Raw genomic sequence first — 14117 nt, 5'->3', positions numbered from 1 at the left:
ATCGCAACGGCGACCTCGTCAAAAGTGTTTTCTTTGTACTTGAATCACTTTGGGTTACCCGGCTGTCAGCTGCTTTTCGGAGAATGATTGAACTTAGTCACAGTCATTAAAGGAGGTGATCCAATCAAATGCAAGTCTTTAAGGAATTAAGCTGAAATTTAACAAGTGAACTGCTACCATGATTAGAGGTTTAACCTACTGAAAAACACTGCAGTGGACGCTGTTCAAAATCAAGTTGCGACTTACCAGTGGCCTGCCTTTGCATGCAGATGTAAATTTATAATTGGAGATATAGTCAGGCAGCAGGCTCGTCCAGCGCACGAGCCCATGGTGCCCGATTGATCTGCAAGGCTAGTATGTTTTGGAGGGTGGGAGGAAACTGCAGTACCAGGAGAAAACCCACTGAGTCATGAGGAGAACATGTAAACTCTTTACAGAATGTACCAGATTCGAACATGGGTCGCTGGTGCTGTAATAACATTGCGCTTATGTTTATAATTAACTGGTCCATAGCGAATAGCAGTAAATTGTATTGGGCCCACAGTGAAGTTATTTGCAGTTGCAGGGAGCAACTAGCTGTGATAAAGAAAGTGTGCATTTCTAAGTGACACCCATTGTTCCCTGTGCAGCAGTTGTATGCAGCTCAGCTCGCAGCCATGCAAGTGTCTCCTGGAGCCAAGTTACACAGTATGTCGCAGTCCAGTCTAAGCAACACGCTATCACCCAACAACCTCGAGCCAGACAAAGTCAGGAACAGCCCTCCGCCCAAAAGCAAGGTACTGTGATTGTATTCCAAACCTTTTACAGACTTTCAAATAACTGTTCACTTCTGTCAAAAGGATGTCTGTTTACCCTCCCCCCCCACCCCCCGCGGCCCAGGGGTGGCCAACCTTTTAATTTGGACATACAACATGGTAACAGGCCATGTCGGCCCACGAGTTCGTGCAGGGGTTGTAGGTTCATTGGACGGCACGGGCTCGTGGGCCGAAAAGGCCTGCTTCCATGGCGTACGTCCAAATTAAAAATTGAAATGTTGGCCACCCCTGCCCTAGCCAGATGCTTTCCAAAATTTATGGTGGGCAAGCAAGAGAGGGAAGGAGACCGATTTCACGGTGTTACAGAAGTTAAATGATTGGTGTAATAATCTCGAGGCCTGAGATTATAATCCAGAGACCAGAGTTCAAAAAGCATCATAGCCAGATTTAAGGACAGTTTCTTTCCTGCTGTTATCCAACTATTAAATGGGCCTGTCTCCAATAAAAGATGATACCCTTGCACTTTGGTAACACTGCACCATGCACCCTTTGACTTTCTGGAACACCACTCCCCACATTTTGGTTTTAATATTGTGCTACCTGCTATATTTAAGGATGAGTTGACTTGCCTGGATAGCACACAAAACAAATCTTTACGCTGTATCTCAGTGCACATATGCCGCAGAAGTAAATTCAGATTCAGCTAACCTGGCATTAATGGGGCACAGTTCCTGAGGAATAATGACGGAATCTGCTATCCTTACCAATATGTAACACTAGGCCCAAGGTGGTGGGCCTGAAATCTTGCAGAAGGACAGATGATAAATTCAGCCTTTCTGCTGATGCCCTGATTTTGAGAAAAAAACAAATTCTCTAAGCATGAAGCTAATTAATTCCTTGACATCTATTTTTTGAAAAGAAACACCCATGAAACTGAGATTGCTTTTTCCAGTTCGGGAATCTGCAGGAGATCCCTCAGCAATATTCCGTGGGGAGCAGGGAATTCGCCTCCCTTGCGTTCATTCCTTTCAGGATGCCTGCAAAACTGATCAATGCGCATACAACTCATTTGCTCTTTATGCCATTTTCTTGTGCCTAAATCAGGATCATTGTTTACCTATGTAAAACAGGGACTGCATTGCTTCGGCTGCGAGATGCTCTGGAACAATTGAAAATATGGAGCATTAAAAAGAGTCTTGGAGGAAGGATCAGGGGTTGGGTATGGTGAGGGGTGACTGCCACCAGTTACAATATGCAATGTGAAAATAAACTGGAATGGCAGGATCCTTCCAGGTTGAAGTCTGTCGTCGGAGCCCGTCAACCAGGTGCCCGTTGGTGCCATGATCCAAGCATCTAGGATATTTCAAGTTTATTTTCATCTGACTGTGCAGCCAGACGGAACAACGTTTCTCCTGATCATGGTGCACTCACATATATGCATAAAGATTGTGGTAAACCATTGTTGCACCACGATTGGTTGCTATTGATTGGACACACCTCCCGAGACCGATCCTACCCATAGCCCCCTGCTGCCTGCCCCTCTTGCGCTGATCAATTAAGGAGGTAGATGGTGGTTTGATAGTGGTCCAGTCTTTAGCTATTAAAAGCCTGATTATTTCACTCCTCAGCCTTTGGTGAATTATTGATGGTACATCAAAGATATAATTTCAAAGGAATGCAGGTAGTCCCTGTCTTACGACCGTAATTGGGGCTGAAGGATTGGTCGTAACACGGATTGGACGTGAGTCGGATTCGCTCCACCATGCATGCCCGAGGTCATGCAACATTCAACAAATGAACCATTCATGAGGAATGTCAACATATATACAGCACAGTACCTTTAGTGCCGATAACACCCTGGTTAATCTCCTCTGCGTCGACATCACCTTCGATTACATGACTGCTTGAGTGGATTTCCAACCTCGAATCTACTGAAGTGAGAATGCTCCTACCTAATGGATGTACCATCAATAATCACAAGAGGTGGATGTTGTGAAACTATCAGACTTTTATTAACTAAAGACTGGAACCACCATCAACCTCATTGAAGCAAAGAGAAGGAGGAACATGCAAGGGGCTATGGGTAGGACCAGTCTCGGGAGGCATGTCCAGCCAGCAGCAGCCAATCATGGCACAGCAGTGGTTTACCACATTCACCCCTCCTTTTTAAGAGTCCCACGGGATGAGAACAAAAACAGAGGGTGAAACAACGATACATAGACACATTTTATAGGTTGTCTATTGGGGGGGGGGGTGTCCTCTGCCGCAGCAAGCGACGTGGCAATGGTCAGGGTGCTGCCCTATCGCCCCTGAGCAACCTGTGAGTTTGGCCTGTTAATTGTTTGTCAAGGGATAGGTACAGATGGGGGAGTGTGGGGCTGGAACCTGCAAACTCTTTCCCTGTCAATACACAAGTTGCTGAGTTTAACTTTAGCCTCATTAGTAGGTGAAGTGAGGACTGCACATTAATCCCTGAGTACACGCTAACAGCAGGAAGAGTCAGAGGGGAGATGTCATTCACGGGTAAGAGAGGCAAATACAGAGGGGGGAAGTAGGCTCACTGGATTGCACCCCGGGCAGCTGGCATGGACAGTCTCCTTTATAGATCGAAGCCAGACCCCAAACTTTCCCACCTGTGCCTCATTTTTCACCATGCTCAACATAAACTCTCCAACCAACCCATTCCCTGATGTTTCTGAAACATCTTGGATAATTTGAGGACCTGCCTTGCTGCTATTGAATGAACTTTGAGTGTGCACAGGCTGCCCTGCCTAAGGGTGACCCCCACCCCCCGATGTGCACTATGCTTGGCCACGCTTTTACTTATAGTCCATGTATTTGAGCAGCTGCTTCGAAGACAGCAAATTCCAGTGCATGCCCCAGTTGCCAGGCAGTGCAATCCAATCGGATTGGCTTGTCTCCTATGACACTGGTCACAGGACTGTTGCTATTTTTGTCCCCAATAATCATGTTAATTTTATGATGGATTGCAGTCTTGAAGGCCCATCCTTTGTTGCAAAAATGCATTAGAATCGTAAATGAGGAGCACCCTGGATAGCTGGAATGCTTTGTGGTTTTTTTCATGCAACTTAAGAGATTTGCCGTCACAAGGTTTCTGAGATTCCAAACATTGCTTCTTCTGCTTCAGGGGAGAAGAAGCCATCAAATGAAGATCGATGGTTGATCAGATGTGTGCAGAGCTCCATTGATTTTCATCAGAAAAGATTAAGTAGATATGAAAGTACCATAGTCACAAAACTTCTTAAAACCCATCTACAGATGTTATCGAGAACATCTTTGTGAGAGCATCTCAACCCTGGATCCCTCTGAATGCCTCCAGCTGATTTGACATTGTTACCCTCGAGCAACTATTTCTGTGAGATTATGATTGGAGGAAGAAAGACACTGGGGTTAGGGTCCAAGTCAAGGGCCATCCAGAGGGTATGACGCTTGCAGGAACAGATCAGCATTCAGGTGAGCTCTGCCACTCAGTTAGGTGTGAACCATCAAGTTCAGGGTTACCAAGATGCAATGACAGACTTTGTTTTGCAAGCTGATCATCTGGGCTCCATCTACATCTGCTGCCCAGGGAGGGCAGAGGCAATAAACTGAAAGGCCCATCACACCCCGGATGCGCTCTTTTCTCCCTCCACCCATCAGGGAGAGGGCTTCTGAATATCTGAAAGCGTGCACCAACATGCTTAATGACAGGTGGATGAGAAGCATAGGGGTCCATAATGAACCCCAGAAGAGTGTTCCATCACATAATCTTAAAAAAGGTCAGGGGAATGACCCTCCCTCTTAATTTTCAATTCCGAGAGATGACACGTTAACATTCTGGTTACTTGAGCCCATGCTGCTCAAATATACCCATATGGCCAATTAATCTACTAACCTTGTGTGCCTTGGGAACATGGGGGGTAACCAAGAGAGTGAACCCTCGCAATGCGTCAGGCCCTGACGGCGTACCTGGCAGGGTACTGAAAATCTGTGCCAACCAAGTAGCCAGAGTGTTCAAGATACTGCTGCAGTCAGAGGTTCCCACCTGCTTCAATAGGGCATCAATCATCCCGGTGCCCAAGAAGAGCGGTGTGAGCTGCCTCAATGACTACTTCCCAGTAGCATTAACTTCTACTGCCATGAAATATTTTGAGAGGCTGATCATGGCCAGAATTAACACGAAACTAAGCAAAGATCTGGGCCCACTGCAATTTGCCTTTCATCACAATCGCTTCACAGCAGATGCAAGATCTCCACTCGACTCTGGATCATCTCGAAAACATCAATTCATTCAACCGGCTGCTCTTCATTGACTACAGTTCGGTCTTCAATACCATTATTCGCTCAGCACCGGTCAAGAAGCTACAAACTCTGGGCCTCTGTACCCCACTCTGTAACTGGATCCTTGAATTTCTCATCGTGAGACCACAGTCAGCATGAATTGGAAACAACGTCTCCTCCTCACTGATTATCAATACAGGCTCACCCCAAGGATGTGTGTTTACCCCACTGCTCTACTCATTATACACCCATGACTGTGTGACCCAGGCACAATTCCAACGCTATCTATGTTGGCTGATGACACCACAGTTGTTAACAGGATCACAAACGGCAAGGAGGAAGCGTCCAGGAGGGAGAGAGATCAGCTCATTTTGTGCTTAACATTAGCAAAACCAATGAGATGATTGTGGACTTCAGGAGGAAGTCAGGAGAACACGACCCAGGGTTTAGTAGTGGAGAGGGTCAGGAACTTCAAATTCCTGGGTGTCATCATCGCTGAGGATCTGTCCTGGACCCTCTGTGTTGATGTAATCACAAAGAAGGCTCGCCAGCGGCTGTATTTCGTGAGGTGCCTGAGGAGATTCGGTCTGTCACCAAAGACTCTTGTAAACATCTACAGGTGGACCGTGGAGAGCATTCTGGCTGGTTGCATCACTGCCTGGTATGGAGACGTCAACTCTCAGGACAAGAGTAAACTCCAGAGGATTGTTAACTCTGCCTGTGACATCACAGGCACCAGACTCCACTCTATCGAGGACATCTACATGAGGCGGTGTCTTAAAAAAGCAGCCTCTATTTTCAAAGACCCCCACCACCCAGCCCATGCCTTCTTCACTCTGCTACCATCGGGAAAAAAAATGTACAGGAGCCTAAATATGAGCACTCAGCGGCACAAAGACAGCTTCGTCCCTGATGCCATCAAATTCCTGAATGATCAATGAACCAAAGACACTGCTTTACTTTTCGTCCACTGTTATTATTACTTATATTATTGTTGTAAGATGGTTATAATATGAATTTTTGCACCATGACGCTACTGCAAAACACTACATTATGTGATTTGTTCAGGACAATAAATTCTAATTCTGATTCTGAGCACCTGGAGGAAACCCATGCAGATCACAGGGCAAATCCATAAACTCCTTATAGACAGTGATGCATTCAAACCCGGGTCACCGACGCTGCGGTGGCATTGCGCTAACTGCTACCCGGGCCTTCAACAGAATGCACAAGAACATTGCCATTTGCTGTAGAGATTTCCAGCACGGAATCAGGCCCTTCACCCCGACTTGTCCATGCCAACCAAGTGGTTGACCTCAGCATATCCGATTTTTTTTCCTGCATTTCGCCACATCCCTCTGAACCTCTGGTATGGCTGTGCCTGTCTAATGAAGCTTTTGTTCCTGCCCCTGCCAGCGTCTTCCACATGCTCACCAGCTCATGTGCGAAAAAGGTTCCACTCATCCATCTTTAAATCTCCCCCCCCCCCACCACCCCACCCCCAGCCATAAATCTGCCCTCCTGTTTTCGACTCTGGCACAAAGACCCATCACATTGTCTATGCCCCTTTATGATTTTAGAAACCTCTCCAAGGCCAGCCCTCAGCCTCCAAGGAGAAAATTCCCAGCCTCTCCCAATTCTCCTAACTGAAGCCCCGCAGCACCAATCCCAGTAACATCCTCGCGCTGCTTTTCTTCACCCCCTCTTCAGCTGAATTACATTCATAACAGCTGGACAAGCAGAGGTGTGCACAAATTAGCCTGAGCATTTATGAAATAACAAAGGTGGCAGAAGTTCTAAAACATGGCATTAACGCACAGCAAAAAAAAAGGGAGCCAGGATTCTTTCTCATGGAAGGAAAAATGGACCCCTTGTGAGATGGCCAACTGAGTCCATCGGAGCTGAGACTGATAAGGGCTTTTGGTTGAAAACGGGAGGTGAATGAAATTGGGATGGAGATCAACTAAGATCTAATTGAATGGCCGGCAGGCTTGAGGGAATCCATGGGCCCCTCCTGTTTTGGGGATCCAAACGGTCCCACTTTCCAAGATCCTTGCCAATTCCACAATGCAATGATTGAACGAGCAAGATGTTGCTTCGACTTGCACCCCGCCCCAACCCTCCAACCTCCCGATGAACTAATTATCGTCTTATTAATCAGTCCAGGAGTGTGTCGGCACAGCTGCAAGATGAGCTCCATCTGATTCAGTTGCTCTGTCATGTGAGCGTCCCATCTTAATTTGATACAATTATTTCATCAACAGAATTATATCAGCTGCCTGATTAATTTATAAAGCATGTTTTTGCAACTGAATGCACCTCTTTGATTCTCATTATATGCAATGATAGTGAAAAAAATGAGTATTTATGAAGAAGATGGCGAAATCTCCTTGTTTATTGGCTTTCAGTGGCATGTACCACATCAGTTAATAAATCCTTGCATTCTCTGTCATGAGTTCTGGCTGTCCTTTCCTCACTGACTGTCTCGGGCTTTACTTTCTTCTTGTTTAGGATGAGGTGACGCAGCCACTAAACCTCTCAGCCAAGCCGAAAGCATTTGATCCCACAAAGTCGCCAGCGTCGCCGAGCTCCCCGCCAATCCCCACTCTGAAAGCCAGCACGGGGCCTGGCCAGCTCAAGCCAATCATCTCCACCACCTTAAGCGGCACTCCTGGTCGAATGACTTCGATAGGTATGCTATCTGCTCATTGTGTAGCTCTGTGTGTGTGTGTGTGTGTGTGTGTGTGTGTGCTATGTGCATGCACCAGTACATGTGAGTGAATAGTGTGTGTGTCCACGTGCACATGTTTCAGAGAGTATATTGTGTGTGTTTTTGTGTGCATGCAGGAGTGTGTACATGTCCACATGTATGAGTGAGAGTGTGTCTTTATTCCTCACAGAATGTTGGTTACCAGATGAACGGATTTATGAGTCGGGTGGCTCTACATTCCGGAGAAAGGCCTGCTGTGCACCATTTGCAGTGATCTGTACAACAGACAAGTGGGTTCTTTAATGTGCCACTGGCAACTGCCTTCTATAATCCATTGTCCCTGTCCCCCTCAGAGCTGCCTGATAAAGAGTAGTAACCCCATCCGACAGCATGATCTCTCCTTCGTGTTGTCAATAAATGTACTCATGGTGGCTCCTTCTATACACCCAAGATCACCTCCTCCGCACCCACTCCCTACTCCTGTATTTTTCCTGTATCATAATTCTTTCTCCTCCCTCCCCAGAATCGCCACTTTTTGGTCCACTGAGCAGAGCTGCTTCCTCACAGCTACGGTGACCCGTGGATTCGATCCTAACTTCGAGTGCAGTCTGCACGGAGCATGCAGGTGCTCCCCAGGGTTCCTTGGGCTGCTCTGGTCTCGTCCCGTGCCCCAAAGGCATGCTGGTGGATAGGTTGACTGGTCACTGTAAATTCCCCTTGGTTTGTAAGTGAAATCCAGGGAGTTGATTTGAATCCAAGGATGATAAAATAGAATTAGTGTAAATGGATGATGAACGTGGAAAATTATAGCACAGGATTATGCCATTCAGCCCACATGTCTGCGATGATATCTCAATCAAACTCTTATGCTTGCACGTGATACATATCCCCTCCATTCCCTGCATATTCAGGTGTCTATCCAGAAAAGTTAAAAGTTACTGTTGTACCTGATCCCACCACTGCTCCTGGCAGCCTGTTCCAGGTACCCACCAATTTGCTCTTCACATCCTCCCCCCACCCCCCCCCCCCCCGCCCACTGTCAGCTTAAACTCTAGTATGTGATGCCTTTCCCCTGGGAAAAAAATGCTGACCATCAGAACAGACAATAGGCCAAATGGGCCTTTTAGAACCGTAGAACACCACGCTGAATCAGGCCCTTTGACCCACCTAATCTGTGGCAAACTATTCTACTGCCTAATCCCAATGGCCTGCACCCAGACCATAACCCTCCATACCCTTCCCATTCAACTTTTTCTTAGATGTCAAAATTGAGCTGGCAGCTCGTTCCACACTCTCACCAACTTCTACGATGTTCCCCCTGATGTTCCCTTTAAACATCTCACCTTTCACCCTTAACCCATGTCCTCTAGTTCTTGAATCACTGGAAAAAAAGGTTGTTTGTGTTCATTTGATCTACCTCCCCGCTCCCCCACCCCCCCCCCACCCCCACCACCTGGTTCAATTCTCCCCTTACTTTTCAGAGCAGGGAGTAAAATCCTCACCTTACCCCACCCCCCCCCAATTTGCCTCTTCACCTCTCTCTCCTTCTCCACCATCTAAATTCAGCAGGCAGCGAGTTCCTGTGCCCATTCTCTTCCCCTCCCCAGCTCTCCTCCACCGAACCACCTCTGATCCCATCCACCGCCCCTCGCACCCACAGTCGGATTTCACTCCAGGCAGCTATCTGCTGTCCTGCCACTCCTTCGTGCCGGTAACCCTGACAAGAGGCAGGAGGTTCCGATCACAATAAACTTGCATTTTAATCCTGGCCTTGACTCTAAAGACGGTGAGGCATGAAGTAGCACGTCGGGAGAAAATTCGGGTCAATTCTTTTGTCGTGATGTGATTGCAGCTGCTATTTACTTTTGTTTTCCTAAAACTTTTTACTTGTACCTGTAAAAACTTGCAGGGAGGCATGCAGGATAATTATGAAAGAATGTCGGTGATCATTGTTCGTTGAAACCCATTTATGTCTTTTCCCACAGAATATTTTTTTAGCACAGATTAGGAACATTATTTTTTTTTGTTAACAGTTCAGGTGCTGCCTGATATTCTTGACAAAAGCAGGGTGACACGACAAAGGAGAGACGTATTTCATATTGAGAAGTGCAACAGGTAGTGCTCTTGCAATGGGCGACAGATTCCCTGTTGCCCTCCAATGGTGTCTGTGTGGAGTCTCTCCGCCTCTCTGGCTGTGCTCCCATTTCCGGAGTTAAGTGGCCTCAAAAAGGAGTTGGAGAGGGGGAAATAAGTTGCGGGCACACAGGAACATGATGAGGGGAGTGGGTTCTCTTGTGGGATTGCTCTCCAAGGGAGCCAGCATGGACTGGATGGGCCAAATGTCCTCCCACTCTGTCACAATCCCTTTCGCAACCTCAGGACACTTCAGTGTTCTTTAGTAAGTGCATTAAAATGTAGTTGTTTCCGCCACAATGGGCCAGTTTCCATACATCAGGGTTCCACAAGCAACATTATAACAAAGCTGTGTTCTTATTGATGTTGGTTGGCAATACAAGCACCAGCCAAGGAGAATAATGATTCATTAGGGAGTGGGTGAAAAATCATGTTTTGGCGTTTTACTGAGAACATGCACATTAGTGAAACATCACATCTGAAAGACAGCATCTCTGACAGCACAAGGCTCCCTCAGTGCTCTTTGTTCTGAACCCCATATAACAAAGAGGCCACGGAGTGTTGGGGAAGATTTAGGCGGGTGATTCTGAAACTGGAATGCTGAATGGATTAGAAGAGGAATATCAGGCTGGGTTTCTATTTTTTAACTTTAAAAAAAAATGTAGACACACAGCACGGTAATGGGCCATTTCGGCCCATGAGTACATGCCGCCAAATTTACAACCAAGTAACCTACACCCCTATATGCTTCAAACGGTGGGAGGAAACCAGAGCCCCCAGGGAAAACTCACACAGACACCAGGGAGGACGTACAAACTCCTTACAGACAGCGTGGGATTGGATCCCCAGTCTCAGTCGCTGGTGCTGCAAAGGTGTTGAGCTAACCGCTACACCAACTGTGCCGCCCATTTATGTCTCAAGAAGAAGCGGTCGAGGCATGGCCTAATAGCGGACTTTAAAAATGCGATAGAGTGGATGGAGTTGTAAGGAAGAGATTGCTTGCAAGGAGGCCTTAAAGAATGTTATCAGAGATCGAGGAGAAACGTCTCTGTTCGGTGAGCGGGGAGAATATAAACATTGTTATTATGGAGAGTGGATGAGGCAAAGAACATGGATTTAGTGAAGGTCGGCTGGGCGAGCAGATGAGAGAGAAGGGGATGAAGCTGAGGGACGTAGGCGAGGAAAGATGAAGAGGATTGAGTGCAGCATGAGCCAGTATCAGTTCGTTGGACCAAATGGTCCGCGCCTGTGCTGTGCATCCTGTTGAAGTCCAACGTAAGTGCTGCTCTTGGATTAGCTTGGACTAGGGGTTAAATCATGGGAGTGGTACAATGGCAGCAACTCCGTGACCCATGGCTGAATGGCGATCAAGTGAACAGCAACATTTTTTTTATCCCAACTTCAGCCAAGAGCCATTTGAACATCTTAAAATTCATTAGTTTCGGAGAATGGATTTTGGGACAGTGGTTGGATTCTCTTTCGATTCATTTTTCAACAATTTGTTCACTTGTTAATTTAATAATTAGCATCACATTGGAAGAGTTGTATCTTGCAGAATTTTTTATAATTTAGTTTTACAGAAATAAGAGGGAAAAGAATTATTTGTTCTTTCATCGGGCTTTGTTGGCATGTTAAAAAGGTCAGGAATCTCCGCTGTTGGCTTGACTGACCAAAGCATTGTGAGTTCAAGTCCTGGGGTAGAGATTTGTGCATGGAGACCAGGACGATGCTTGTAGTATGGTATTAAAGCATCATTTGACTGAGAAAAACTGAAGTCTCAAAAATCAACAAGGTTAGCACAAAGAGTAGGGGGGTGGGGGGAAAGCAAGCGAGCTCTCCCCAGTTGTGGACTGATATTTATCCCTCAACAGATGTCAAAAAAACCAAAGAGATAAATCGAATTGCTATATGCAAAACTGGCTGTTGGATGCTGGAAATGCTCAAGATCTGTGAAGAGAGAAGCAGCATAACTATTTCAGGATGATGACCTTTCTTGGGGAGTTGAAAAGCTGCCTGTTATTCAACCCCTTTAGCCATCTCACCATGTCCCATTTTCACTGCAGTCAAGGGGTTGCAGTGGATTGAAGGGCTGAGGCTCATCTTGGTGGCTTTGGTTATTGTCCTGCCGGTTAAAAACTGTTGTGAAGTTCTCACAAAAACAAGGAGGTGAGAGCTGGATGACACAGAAATTTGGTACCTTGAGAATAGGGGTTTTCAAATTGTCCCTCCCCCAACTCACATTCCACCTTAAGCAATCCCTATGCCATCGGTGCTCTGCGATTAGTAAGGTAAGGTTGAGAACCACTGTTTTTATTGTACCTCATTGACTCGTTATGTGCATGGTTTCATAACTCCAAAGGAAATAGGCCAATGACAATTTTCCTCAAGCAAAGTATTTCAGTAACAATTGAGTCCAGAGCAGTGGTTCTCAATCGTCCCTTCCCACTCACCTCCCACCTTAAGCAATCCCTTACTAATCACAGAGCACTAAGGGCATTCGTTTGTTCAGGGGCCTTGTCGTTCGGCATGGGCGATCATGTCTCTCCATCCACGTCTCTCCATTGCCTCCTCTGTTTCTAACCACGATGTAATTCTGCTTCTCTTTCCTTCCAAAATTCCAGTTGTAACTCAATGTCATGACTTAGGGATTGGTAATGGTGGAATGTGAGCTTAGGGGGGGGGCAGTTTGAAAACCATTGATTCAGAAGAAGATTGACTGCTCAAACGACACTTCACAGTGAGAAGAATGAGTGTCAGTCCGGTTGAAACTATCAAAATTCACACAGGGCAAGACAAACTGGATGGGGTGAGCATGTTTCCCCTGTTGGCTTTCCTTTGTTAAAGGTTCGCAGGACAAGGGGTACAGAGGTGCGGGGAAATCTCACAGAAATGAACCTGTGGAATTCACCAAAGCAGAACACTGTCGAGGTCAAGTTGCTGAATGGGTTCAAGAAGGAGGCAGATGAATGCCTCAACATCAGGCATCAAGAGGTATGGGGACAGAGGGAGAACTTGATATCGAGGCAGAGGATGGTTGCATTGAATGGTGGAGTAGGTATGAAGGGCTGAATGGCCTATCCCTTTTCTCAGTGGGTCATTATGTTTATAGAAGGAGGGAGTCCTGAGGATTGTTTTTAAATGATGGGCTCTTGGAATGAGTTTTGTCCCATTCCAAATTTTTGGTGTATGATTCACCGGCTTCTCCTCCTGAGTTAGCTGGCCTGACTTTCTCTACCACCGCTTCCATTCCAGACATCCTCTCCTCCATCACGTCCTCGGGCTACTTGAATGACCACGATGCCATGGCAAAAGCGATTCATGAAGCTCGGCAAATGAAGGAGCAACTTCGCAGGGAACAGCAAGCGCTCGACGGGAAGGTTGCAGTCATTAACACTCTCGGGCTAAACAACTGCAAGATGGAAAAGGTCAGTGTTCAATTCTGGGCACCGAATTGTTTGGTTCTTTATTTTTCCTCATCGGAAGCTCTGCTCACTTTATTGCAGATTGACTGCGTTATGTGAGACAATACCCTCTTTTTATGAAGAAGCACCAGGCAATGTTCACAGCCCCTCCCCACTTGATCTCAGTTAATGAAATTGAACGTATGATTTTGACTCAGGCACACTATTTTGAGCACAAAGCCTTCAGAAGAAGAAAAAAAAAGCAGAATTCAAAAAGAACCAGCATTAAACCTTGCTTACATATTTGAGAGAAGGTATTGCCTAATTAAATTTGGATACAAATTAAATTTGTTCATACTTTGCACCAAATAATGTTATTATTTACAGCGAGATCGGGGTGGGGGGGGGGGGGGTGGTAGTTTTGTAAAGCCTGCAGCACATATTGTTGTTGCTACTTTTGCAACAATGAACCCTTTCTTTCAAATAATGTGTATTTTAAGCAAATAGAAATCTCGGTGACTGCCACGACATTCCACAGTTGCCCTCTGCACTGAGACCCCATCGAGAGGTGGCGTGTTAACGCTCCAGTTAGATGATTACCGACCCCATTGGAGTTTGGGATTTTAATGCTGTTTTGGTCATTTGTTTTAAGAGGCTGATGCAAATAGAGGGCAGCTTCCCTGATGTTACCGTGAGATTCATCACTCAGAGTACTGAGTCTAGAAATTGGGAGGTATGTTGCAGTAACCTCAGATGAACTATTGTGTTCAGTTTTGGTCACCGTGCTGTAAGGAAGATTTCGTCAAACTCATGTAAGGAAGATTTCGTCAAACTCAA

At 46.2% G+C, this 14117-nt stretch overlaps 1 protein-coding gene across 6 annotated transcripts in view; it reads left to right on the top strand.

Annotated features, from left to right (window-relative positions):
- The window catches only part of sox5 (SRY-box transcription factor 5), a 418360-nt gene that overhangs the window by 335149 nt on the left and 69094 nt on the right, over window positions 1-14117 (top strand). For all 6 annotated transcript variants that reach the window (XM_069909081.1, XM_069909077.1, XM_069909079.1 and 3 more), the window contains 3 exons: window positions 630-776; window positions 7548-7728; window positions 13132-13304. In XM_069909081.1, the coding sequence (XP_069765182.1) occupies window positions 630-776; window positions 7548-7728; window positions 13132-13304 (501 nt within the window). The remainder of the gene's footprint in view (window positions 1-629; window positions 777-7547; window positions 7729-13131; window positions 13305-14117) is intronic.

Source organism: Narcine bancroftii, chromosome 13 (genome assembly GCF_036971445.1).
Source record: "Narcine bancroftii isolate sNarBan1 chromosome 13, sNarBan1.hap1, whole genome shotgun sequence".
NCBI lineage: Eukaryota > Metazoa > Chordata > Chondrichthyes > Torpediniformes > Narcinidae > Narcine > Narcine bancroftii.
This window is presented reverse-complemented; position numbering and strand designations above follow the sequence as displayed.